General features: G+C 41.6%; 1 protein-coding gene across 12 annotated transcripts in view; it reads left to right on the top strand.

Annotated features, from left to right (window-relative positions):
- The window catches only part of Kbtbd3 (kelch repeat and BTB domain containing 3), a 29,069-nt gene extending 20,148 nt beyond the window's left edge, over positions 1 to 8,921 (top strand). For 5 of the 12 annotated variants that reach the window (XM_060368212.1, XM_060368216.1, XM_060368225.1 and 2 more), the window contains 2 exons: positions 2,836 to 3,054; positions 3,969 to 8,921. In XM_060368212.1, coding sequence (XP_060224195.1) covers positions 3,032 to 3,054; positions 3,969 to 5,571 — 1,626 coding nt within the window. In that variant the 5' untranslated portion in view covers positions 2,836 to 3,031 and the 3' untranslated portion in view covers positions 5,572 to 8,921. The remainder of the gene's footprint in view (positions 1 to 2,835; positions 3,055 to 3,968) is intronic. The other 7 variants (XM_021628310.2, XM_060368180.1, XM_060368254.1 and 4 more) reach the window with 3 other exon arrangements.
- Positions 8,922 to 12,729: the final 3,808 nt, after the last annotated feature.

Here is a 12,729-nt window from a genome sequence, read left to right as displayed (position 1 = left end):
TCACTTCTAAGAGGGTGTTAGCCATGTAGAACAGGGTGACCATACCACAATCCACCCTAAAGATGTACCCTAGAGAGGATGCTTAATTCTCATTCAGAGGGGCAACTAGAATAGACACCAGAAGCAGTTGAAAAGAGGGAACAGGACAGGAGCCTGCTGTAGTGTCCTCTGAAAGTCTCCACCCAGGAGGGGATCAAAGCAGATGCTGAAACTTAACAGCCCTACTGTGGGCAGAATGCAGGGAATCTTATGGAAGAGTTGGGGGATAGAAGGACCCGGAGGGGACAGGAGCTCCACAAGGAGACCAACAAATCTAGGCCCAAGGGATCCTGGGAGACTGATGCACCAACCAAGGACCATGCACAGAGAGGACCTAGGCCCCCTGCTGAGGTGTAGCCAATTGGCAGCTCAGTCCCCCTGTGGATTCCTAGTAAGGGGAGCAGGGGCTGTCTCTGTCAAGGACTCAATTGCCTGCTCTTTGGTCACTTCCCCCTGGTGGGCTGCCTTGCCAGGCCACAGAGAAAAAGGATGCAGGCAGCTCTGATGAGACTTGATAGGCTGGGGTCAGTTGGGGAGGAGGGGCTCTCCCCTTCAGAGGACCAGGGGAGGGGAGGGGAGGAGAAGACAAAGGGATGGTGGGACTGGGATCAAACTTAATTTTCAGTTGAATGTTTGGTTTAATAATTTGACAGTTTTTTACACTTGTATATGATGTATTGCTTTCTCTGCCCAGTTCTTATCTCTTTCTACCTTTATCAGTTCTCCTTCCTCCCACCTGTCCCTTTGCAGTCCTGACTTTTATGACCCATTTAGTTTAAAAAGGGCTGTGTGTAAGTGTTGGGTTGAACATTTAAATGCTTTTGCACACAGTATTTTGTTTAGCGTATTCCTAGCTTTTCTTCTCAAGTGATTTAACGCTATGCAGATGGGCTGTTGTCAAGTATAATGTTAAATTTAACAGTATTAGTAAATAGCACAGGACACAACAGAACATCTTGCCCTCTCTTAGGTTCTTCAGTCTGCTTTTCCCTGTAAAATGACTATTAGAATAGAATCATAGTTTTCTTTTCAGTAATTTTTATTTCTGTAACTATGAGTGCCTATCTGCATGTACGCCTGCACGCCAGAAGAGGGCACCAGCTCTCACTCTAGATGGTTGTGAGCCACCATGTGGTTGCTGGGAATTGAACTCAGGTCCCCTGGAGGAGCAGCCAGTGCCACTCTCCAGCCCTAGTTTTCCTTTTAAATCTTGAACTGTTTTAAATAACAGAAATGACCAGTTCTTTATTGAATGTTGTTAAATGAATACTTAGCTCACATGAAAATATGTACAAATGTGGCTAGAAATTTAATCATTTATACTCTTTTTTTTTTTAAATTTTTCATCAATTACACTTTATTCATTCTGCATCCCCCCATAAGCCCCTCCCTCCTCCCCTCCCAATCCCACCCTCCCTCCTCCCTCTGCTTGTATGCCACTCCCCAGGTCCACTAATAGGGGAGGTTCTCCTCTCCTTTCTGATCTTAGTCTGTCAGTTCACAGCCTTACTATGGCCTGGTAAGGCTGCTCCCCCCCAGAGGGAGGTGATCAGAGAGCAGGCCAATCAGATTATGTCAGAGGCAGTCCCTCTTCACATTACTATGTAACCCAATTGGACTCTGAACTGCCCTGGGCTACATCTGTGCAGGGGTTCATTTATACTCTTAAGATAAACCATTAATATATAATATCTGTAGTTTGGTAAAAATCTAACTTCATTGAGAGACAAATGTAAAAGTATCAGAAAGGTATGTACTATGTTAAGATGTCAAATCCAGGAGCATGCCTTAAAGAAACCACTTACAATTACATGGCAAATCTGAGATAAATGCCAACTACTTGAGAAATAAGTAGGAGAGTAAGTAAAGCACAGGACCTTGATCTTACACATGTCTTCTGTAAGCCTGTGGAAGCTGATATCAAGTTAAAACTACATAGACTCCTGGGACTGGTCAAATTGCTCAGTGGTGAAGAGCACCAGCTGCTCTTCCAGAGACCTGAACTCAATTCCATCATCTGTGACCATCTGTAACTTAGTTCCGGGGATCTGACGCCCTCTTCTGTCCTTCACAGGCACCAGGCACATACTTGTGCAAATGAAAACCTAACATGTAGGAAGACAGACAGACAGACAGACAGACAGACAGACAGAGATGTGGGAGGGGGCACTATCTTTTGGGAAACCCTTGTTTTTTTAAATAACAGTTAATACTTGGCACTGATTAAATTATTCTTCTGAACAACTCATTTAATCCATTTATTTTGTAAAAAGTTTTGTTGAGTGTGATTTTCTTGTGTATGTAGCCTGAGTTATAGCACAGAAAAAATTCTTTAGTTGAAACAAAAGTATGCATTTAGACCTTTCCGTTACAATATTCAAATGAATATTTTAATTCATGTTTCAGGTTCATTAGCCATGCTCTTTATCTCCATGCATGAGTCGTGGCAATAGGGAAGCGCAGTCAACATTACGGAACACCCTCCTGTTACTGATAAAGCCTCCTGCCCGTTTTGTAGGCAGGAAGGGGATGAAGCTGCACCCCTAGTGACTGACAGGGCCATGAACGTAACACTGCCCTGAACTCCAAGGCTAGTACACATATAGAAAATCGCTACGGGTTAGTATTTCGAACCTTGCATACACTGTTGGAGGCCCTTGTGTTAAATACCGCATACATACAATTTTTGTCACTACATTTATTTGGCTTTGTGTTAAGGAGTATTGAGCCTGGGGGAAAGAGTCTCTATCATTCTCTTCCTAATTTATTTGTGATGGCCCCATTCTCTTCAAATAGATCCTGTGCTCTCCACTGGACTTATTCGCTCTCTGCACAGACTGCAAGCTAAGTCAGCGCCCACATCAGGACACGTGTGTGGATCCTCACAGGGATCGCGTGCCAAGTGTTTGTGCCAGTTCCTTTGCTCTGCTGTGGTGACTGTGACCACCATGCTGTGAGACACCATGACCAGAACAGCTTAGGGCAGGATCTCATGGGGCAGCTTCAGGAGGTTAGGTCCGTGATGGCAGAGCAAAGGCACGGTGTCCTCCCCGCTGTCACTCCTCCGCGAGGCCGCCCCTCAAGTCTTCCCCAGCTTGTTCCAGTAACTGGAGACCATGAACTCAAACGTCATCCTCTCGGGGGTCTTTCTCTCTTCCAGCAGCACAGGATTCTTGATAGCGTCAGCTCAAATGCAGACTGTTAGGAAGCCAGGATAAACAGTAAAATACGTTTTATTTCCTGACTTCACACTTCCAAATAACCTATGTTTTTGTCTCTCCTGAGTTCAAGATGGTCCCAGTCCTTTAGATTTGCCTTTTAATTTCCAAGCTGGTCTGATTACTCGTGTTTAGGGAAGAGTCTCTGTGTCTCAGTAGTTGGTACCAGAAAAATGTAAATTTGGCGTACTTAGGTTTGTCTGGCTTATTTGGTTATTACTTCCTTTGTCCCTTTTTCAGATCAGTGTGATTTGATTTTACCACAAAGGAATACAAAATCATTGATGGCAGTGGGCCTCTCATATTCTGTGTTTCCTGTAAATTTTTTAAGCCTAAGACTTTGAACATTATATATTGGGGAAATTTTAGTTATTATCATGGCTATAATTAATTTGCCATTGTAGAAAACTGAGTTATATATAAGAACTAACTAATATCTAAAACTTGAACCACTTTACAGTCTTTTTGTTTCTATTGTACCTCAGCTACACTGTGTATGTTATATTATGAAGGCTATACATCAGCAGATAAGTATTATAGCTTACAGTTATTTTAAATATTAAAATAATTCATTAGGATGACATTAAATGTGATTTTATAAATGTATTTAAAATGAAATAAAGGGTAAAGAAGTATCTGAATGGTGATATTGCAAATAGTTACAGAATAAATACTTTTGTTTACTTAGTCTCCTTTGTTTGTTGTTTTCAGGGCTATGTTTGAGGTTAACATGAAAGAAAGAGATGACGGAAGTGTTACCATTACTAACTTGTCCTCCAAAGCAGTAAAGGCGTTTCTTGACTATGCCTACACCGGAAAAACAAGAATAACGGATGAGAACGTGGAAATGTTCTTCCAGCTGTCAGCCTTTCTCCAGGTTTCCTTCCTGTCCAAAGCTTGCAGTGACTTCCTAATAAAAAGCATCAGTCTTGTCAACTGCTTACATTTATTATCTTTATCAGACAGCTATGGCTCTCCCCATTTGTTCAGTCATGCGTTATGTTTCGTTCAGCGCCACTTTCATTTGTTGTTTAAATCCAGGGAGTTTTTAGAGATGAGTTTTGGAGTGCTGCAGAAGTGTCTGGAGTCAGATGAGTTAAATGTCCCTGAAGAGGAAATGGTCCTGAAGATCGTCCTCACCTGGATCAAACACAACGTAGAGGCCAGGCGAAGGCACCTGCCTCACTTGATGGCAAAAGTGAGATTGCATCAGTTGCCTGAGGACACGCTGCAGGACTGTCTGCTCCGTGAGGAGTGTTTGCTCAGAAGCACAAACTGTTTTGACACAATTGTGGATGCCATCAAGTGTGTGCAAGGTTCTAGTGGCCTTTTCCCTGATGCTCGACCATCCACAACTGAAAAATATATATTTATCCATAAAACAGAGGAAAATGGGGAAAATCAGTATACATTTTGCTATAATATTAAAACGGACTCGTGGAAAATCTTGCCACAGTCACATCTGGTTGATTTGCCAGGGTCTAGTCTGTCTAGCTATGGAGAGAAAATATTCTTGACGGGCGGTTGCAAAGGGAAGTGCTGTAGGAAGGTCCGACTTCATATTGCTGAGTCTTACCATGACGCCACTGACCAGACCTGGTGCTACTGTCCAATTAAAAATGAGTTTTTCTTGGTTTCAACCATGAAGACTCCAAGAACCATGCATACCTCAGTCATGGCGCTCAATCGATTGTTTGTTATAGGTGGAAAGACTCGAGGGTCCCAGGACATTAAAAGTCTCCTGGATGTTGAATCTTACGATCCGCTGTCCAAAGAGTGGACATCGGTTAGCCCTTTACCCAGAGGCATCTATTACCCAGAAGCCAGTGCATGCCAAGATGTCATTTACGTTCTCGGATCTGAGGTAGAGATTGCAGATGCTTTTAATCCATCACTTGATTGCTTTTTTAAATACCATGCCACAACTGACCAGTGGTCCGAGCTAGTCGCAGAGTTTGGACAGTTTTTCCATGCTACTCTAATTAAAGCTGTCCCAGTAAACTGCACCCTGTACATATGTGACCTCTCAACCTACAAGGTGTATAGCTTTTGTCCGGACACGTGTGTTTGGAAAGGAGAAGGCTCTTTCGAGTGCGCAGGCTTTAATGCAGGCGCAGTTGGGATTGAGGATAGGATTTACATCCTAGGCGGAGATTATGCGCCGGATGAGATCACGGATGAGGTGCAGGTCTACCACAGCAGCAGGTCAGAGTGGGAGGAGGTGTCCCCAATGCCCAGAGCCTTAACTGAGTTTTACTGCCAGGTCATTCAGTTCAACAAATACAGGGACCCGTGGTTCACTAATCATTTCTAAACGTAATATTTGCATGAGTGGGTCTGAAATGCCTTGGAGAATTGGTAAAAGTATGTATATATCTTAGCACAATAAATTATCCCTTCTATTGAAGAATGGCTGTAGATGTACGTTGTCAATAAATAGTTCCAGAAATTTAAAATATAAAATACCAAAGTTTATTGAATATACTTTTATCTTGAATAGTCCAGAATACTTAGTATTTTCTTATATAAATAAAAATTGTAGATTTTGGCCCTTTGACTTTTAAGGATGGAAATGAAAATCAGTGTTCACAGATATACTAGGTAGAAGGAAAAATATTGAGTGAAAATGGCTTATACACTGCACATTGTGTGACGTGAAGATATTAGGAATAGGTGAGAAGCACACATTGAACGCTGTAGGTCTAAGAGTTGCTAAATCCCTATTTTCTGCTTGCTGGCTAAGTGACTTTACCTTTGTGTGGTCAGGAACTCTGTGGCATATACTTTTCCATCCTTCTGGTCAGTGCGCTAAAACCAGTGTAGCTGTGTGTATGATCCGTTTGTTATTGGGAGTGTGCTGTGGTGCCCTCGAGCGCAGTTCATCTTTTTAAGTTGCTCGTTCTGGTTGTTTTCAGTGCCATTTTGAGACTGAGCTTTTAGCAACATCTTGGTTCATTTTCTGGTTCAAATTTGGTAAATTTGCATTTGTGAGTTTAATTAGCATTGTAAATTGCACCAAGCCTGAGTGCTGTCTTAACATATAAATCACTGAGTGATGGTCTTTTTAAGATGCTTTTTCTGTTTCGTTGGCACGTGCTCCCCCAGCATAGAGGATACGGAAATGTTTACCTCTAGAGAAATTGATCATTATTAAGTCAGCATTAAAGCAGCGGGTTTTGTTGTGGCCCTTTTATACATGTTCCTCGTTAGACTTTAGATCCTGTCCCTGTCCCTCTCCCTCTGCTCCCACCCATCCTGCAAGTGCTCCAGCTAGTTCCTTCCTGCCGCTTTTGCTTCCAGTTTGCATGCATTCCATTACCCACCCTTCTCCCTTAGCATCCCTTCCTTCAGAGTATCTTCCTCCTTCCGAGTCACACACACGCATACACACACTATATATACATGTATAATAATACATATATATATATATATATATATAATCCCTTGCCATGTACACAATATACATGCATGTATTTATCTCGACGCAGATAAAGAAATCTAGATTCGGCATGAGAGCTAACAGAGTATTTGTCTTTCTGAATCTGAGTTATTTCACTTACCATATTGACCCCTAGTTCCATCCATTTTCCTGCAAGTGCCCAGACTGCATTCTTGACGGGTGAGTATAATCTCATTGTACTTTCGGGAGCAAAGATTCCAAATGGTTACCTTAGAAAATTCTGCTATCAACTGTGATGAGAGCTCCCATTCTTGCTCTCAAGTTGTTGTCTCTGGTGTCAGCTATCTAAGAACTTGGAATAGTACCCTGTCTCCTGCTGCTGCAGAGTACATCCTTATTTTCCTTCTTGCTTAAGGGCTCAACACACTGACTTCTCCTTCAGTGGCCAGGTTGCATTTCTGTTTGTAAGGCAACCCCAGAGACTTTGTCCTCATCCCAGTGCTGTGTTGTTTGGCTGAGACTGGCAAGCTGTCTAGGATCTTTTAGAGGAGGGTTTTATCTCACTGCCAGTGAACTTGGTAATTCAAATATTTCATTCTTGTCTAGCTCTCTAGGTCTTAGTCCTGCAGAGTCTAGAGTAATGGTTCTAAACTTATGGGCCATAGCCCCTTTGGGAGTTGAAGAACTTTCACAGGGGTTAGCCAGACCACTGGAAAGCACAAATATTTACATTACAATTCATAACAGCAACAAAGTTACAGTTTTGAAGTAGTGATGAAAATAATTTTATGGTTGAGGGGTGTTACCACAACATGAGGAAATGTATTAAAAGGGTGGCAGCATTAGGAAGGCTGAGAACACTGATCTACAGCTTTGTTGTGTCTGTCTCCTGTGTGTCCTCTTTCCATCAACATAATGACAAACACAGATCTTCCTGGGAGAATTTAAGAGCCAAAGTTTAATAACATTTTGTTATTAAATAGTTTTCAAAAATTTGGAAATATGCCTCTGTCATGAACTCAGTTGCCTGCTCTTTGATCACTTGCCCCTGGTGATGTGGCTACCAGGCTGCAGAGGAAGAGGATCCAGACAGTCCTGATGAGACTGGATAAGCTATGGGCAGATGGCAAAGGAGGAGAACTCCCCTTTCAGTGGACTTGGGGAAGGGGTTAGGGGGAAGAGGGAGGGAGAGTGGGACCAGGAGTTGCTGAGGGAGGGGACTTCAATTGGGATATAAAATGAATAAACTGAAAATAAAAATTAAAACTACTTTAAAAAATATTCCAGAAAGTCTATAAATGAAAATGTAGGTAGCAGTTACATTATTAAGCACAGGGCAATTTGCTCACAGATTAGTATAGATTAGTCCTTTGATAATAACTGTCTAAATTTGGAAAGTTATTTGTTCTGTTAGTCCAGTTAGACACAGCATGATACATGCATAAAACAAGGCCATAATTCCATAATTATCAACCATGAAACTTCAGTTACCTCAATTAACTTTGAGAACATTCCCAACCACACAGGTCTAACTAGCTCAACAAATTGTGTTATTGTTTTTAAGGGCAATAAAGTTGCTGGAACAACTCAGAATGCAGCCATGTTTTAGTAAGTATCATGCTAAATAAATATTTTTAAATATTTCTCATCTACCTGGAGGCTCACGGGCACTGAGACATATCTTTATCATTTCAGGACTCAGCAATTAGCACAGTGCCTGTCAGAAATCTCCCCCATAAACTAATTTTGTTAAGCAATATGTGAAGCAAAATCTATGTATCAGTTATATCATGACAATGTGTCTGATCTCCTATACCTTTGGCGGATTGTTTTCTGAGGGTGATGTTATAGCTTCTAAGTAATTTCTCCACCTATTTTTCTAATGGTTCATTTTTTTTCATACATTTTAACTATGGTAATTTAACTATAACAGCTAATCCTGTCCTGTATTTCTTTTAAGTGGAAATAATGGTAAGACACTAAGTACAAATTCTATTAATACATTTGCAACCTCCCTTTTCTAAGTATAATTGTTTTAGTGATACTTTTTCCCAATGCTATTACACATTTAACTTATTTCATTTTTCTGTTAGAGAAATGTGAGGCTTCTGCCATATACTATGGGAAATAAAATCAGCATTTTTTTTTTCAGGTTTGTCTTTATGTAGTAAAACATCTCAGTTCTATAAAATGTTAATTTATTAAAAATATGTCACAAAAATATATTCTCTGTATCATTATCAGAAATAAAAGGGATGCCAAGACTCTTCCTTTCTTGTCTCTTTCTACATGTTCTAGGCTGATAAGCAACCCTAATAGGTCTCAGACTGTTGAGACTATGGCCTTTGAGCGGGAGGGTGCTAAAACTTCAGCCTCTGCTCAAGAAAGAACAGAGCAAATATCCATGGGCCAGAGATGATGAAAGGAGAACCTGGCCAAATGTATAGGGTCAGCCACTAGTGAACCCTACCTCAAGAAGGTTCTCTGCTGGGCCTAAATTCTCTAAATATAACTGTCTTCCACAGACTTATGTATTGAATCCTTGGTCCCCAGATAATGATGCTATTTGGGGATTTACGTACTTCTGACACACAAAACCCTTAGCACAGTGTGAAAGGACCAGTCATTGTAAAGGCTGTGAGCTCTTTCTGCTCACAGATAAGCGCTGGGGAAACCAGACATGTTAAGCACCACGCTTGTCTCTTCAACAAAAGGGATGTGTCTATATATTTTCCATCCCGGAAAGCAGAGGGTGGATGTAGTTAAAAACCTGATGACCTTTCTTATCTGTAGGGCCTGGCCACAGCTGAATCTCCTGGATTATCTCCTGTTTATCTCGAATTCTTCCTCATTAGACCTTTATCTTAAATATTGCTTTTCAGTCAATAGAACCTGTCCTTAGGGGAAATATCAAAGGTACTTTATAACCTCATGACCGCTACCCTACCTCTGTCATGGAGACCACACCAGATCTTAGGCTCTTAAGCTATGGGACCCGTCTTCATCATAGAGACCACACGTACTTTGCAAACAAGTTTTGGTGTGGTCACACCTTGCCTTAAGCTTTATTGTGCACATGGGATTGAGATAATTGTTACCAGGAAACTTTTTCCCCCAAAAGTGTACTGTATGTAAATATACCTACAACAAGCTGCTAGGTGTCAGACTCTAAATGTTTGAACTAGTACTGGCTAACTATGTCATGCTGAACCAGATTTCGTTCTTGACTCATGGATCATTTTTCTACTGGCAGTAAGCATTTGCAGGCACCCCCCCCCACACACACACACACAAGTCATCTTCTGATTGGGGCCATCTTACTTCATAGCATGGAGTTAGAAAAGAAAGTCAAAGCTTGGGACTCTATGTGGAACTGCAAAGGGATTTTTTTTTTAAACATGAACATTGAACAAATATCTGTATTCTTGCTTCTATAATTTGTTTTCTGACAGCACCCTTATCGCTCATGTTTTCAGTTTTGCTACATGATGATATATAGTTTACTAAGAGACCTTGACTCCTAAATCTTTATTCCAGACAAGGGCCCAGATTATTGAACTAATTTTTCCCTCAAAATAAAACTCTTTTAAAAATATTAATGATTCATTCTTTGGCAATTCTCCCCCCCTCTCTGTGCATGATTTATCTTGATCAAATTCATCCCCAACTTCCCTACTCCATGTCCAACCATAATCTACCCTGAAGAATGTATCCCTCCTAGTTTATGTTCTCTTTCTCTCTCTTTTTCTTTTTAAGAATAATCCATTGGTCACAACCAGTGTTCTTACATGCTCAAGAGTGACCTACCAGTGACTACAATCCTCAAAGAAATATGACCACCCCTGTCCAGTAGGCAGCAATTGCATCCTCTTGTGCATGTAGTCACAGCTGCAGTGAGTTCCTGAGTGCAACTACCATATCCAGCTCTTTCATTCTTTGTGCTTTCTCTTTCACGATGTTCCCCAAGTCCTTGGAAGACTGGTAGCTTCTCGTTTAGGGCTGCACACTCAACAGTCATTTATTCTCACTGCTTACACCTGTTGTGAGTATGCACTGACTGCTGCCTACTGCAAAAGAAACTTCTCTGGCCAATGTTGAGAGCAGCCCTGATCTGTTGGTAGATACACATACTTAGAAGGCAGTTTAACAATGTGGATAGCCAGTAAAACAACAGTGTGACTGTTACAGTCCTGGTACTCTAGGTGTGGACTTTTTACCAAGTTTATAGTACCAGGCATGAACTACCTCATGTGTAGCAGACCTCAAAATCAATAAAATGCAGTTGGTTGCCTTTCTAACAGCCGTGCCACTACTGTGTCTGCGTGCTCATCTTGCCTGGCAACTCAGCACATCTGGGGCCCACTGCTGGGTAAGTTGACTGATGAATTTTCTCCCTCAGCAGCAAGAAACCCAACCTGTGAAAAATGAATGCTCTTGCTTTCTTTACTGATTGCTGTGATAAAATCCCCTGTCAAAACAAATTAAGAAGGAAAGAGTTTGTTCCAGCTCACAGTGCAAGAGATAGTCCTTTAAAGCTGAGAAGTCAAGGCAACAGGAGCTTGGAGCAGCAGGATATCACATCCACAGTCAGAAATAGAAGTTCCCAGCCCCCATTAAAAAATAACAGCAAAACAAACAAACAAAACACTTTCTTGGCCAGGCATGGTGGCACATGTTTTTAATCCCAACTCGGGAGGCAGAGTCAAGCAAATCACTTGTGAGTTTGAGGCCAGCCTAGTCTATGAAGAGAGTTCCAGGACAGCAAAGGCTGTTACACAGAGAATTTCTGTCTCCAAACACACACACACACACACACACACACACACACACACACACACACACACACGAAGGAGATAGATAGATAGATAGATAGATAGATAGATAGATAGATAGATAGATAGATAGATAGATGCCAGAGCCTACCAGCAAACAGAACCCGAGTGGAGAGTGAGATTGAAAGAAATAAAGCAAGACACAAGGGATCAGCTTGAAAAGACTGTCAGTAAAAACTGCAGGAGCCCAGAGTTTATTCCACAGCTCCTTTTTATAGGCAAAGCAAAACAAGGTACATAAATACAAAGAAGGGATTCACAGAGGAGTCAAACTTGTTTTCTTAGACCACCTCTCTGTATAGCAGAAATGGTTTGAGGTTACACAAACAAGTTAGAGGAGCTTGGCAAAACGTCCTGTTTATCTCTGTCTCAAGGTAAAGACCAGGGTGAAAACATGTTTTTCACTGAGTACTCAATTACAAAGCAGTTTGCCAAAGAAGCAGCTCTCCACAAAGAAATGAAGGAAGGAAGGGAAGAAGGAAGTGAAGAAAATAGCAGTAAATTAATGTATGCATGTCAGGGATCATCTGGCTTTTTACAATTTATTCTTGGATCTCATGCCCAGGTTAATGGTACCACCCACCACATAAATTAACATAAATAAAATAATCTCTACAGAGGTTCAATGAGACCCTCCTCCCGGATGATTCTAGAGTACATTGATTTGGCAACACTAGCCATCTCATGAATTCTGCCTCTGTCTCACATATTTTGAAAAGGCCTGTTGAAGAAAAACATTTAATTTGATTGGCTTATAGTTCAGAGGGTGAGTCTATTATTATCATGGCAGGAAACATGGTGGCATGCAGGCTGGCATGCCAGAGAGGTGGCTGAGAGTTCTACATCTGGATCAGCAGGCAGCAGAAAGAGAGACACTTGGCCTGGCTTGAGCATCTGAGACCTCAAAGCCCACCCGCTAGTGACACACTTCCTTTATCATAGTCACACCAACTCCAACAAGGCCAAACCTCCTAATGGTGCCACTCCCTATATGCCCATTGTTATCATTTAGGCAGCCTGCTTCTTGGTTGCCTAGTAACCTATGATGTCACCATGTGTTGCCCACCAGGTAGATGCACCTGGCAGGCACAGTTCAGTTGACCAGGGGCTATAAATGGATCCATGCCTCTTACCTCTCTCTCTTGCTTTCTCCCCTTTCTCTGTCAGGCCACCTTCTCCCCTCCCCCATCTTCTCTTTCTCTCTATCTCCATCCAATAAACCTCTTTTATATAATATCTG

The sequence above is a fragment of the Meriones unguiculatus genome, chromosome 1, assembly GCF_030254825.1.
Source record: "Meriones unguiculatus strain TT.TT164.6M chromosome 1, Bangor_MerUng_6.1, whole genome shotgun sequence".
Lineage (NCBI taxonomy): Eukaryota > Metazoa > Chordata > Mammalia > Rodentia > Muridae > Meriones > Meriones unguiculatus.
The sequence above is the reverse complement of the archived record's forward strand: the minus strand, read 5'-3'. Positions and strand labels throughout refer to the sequence as shown.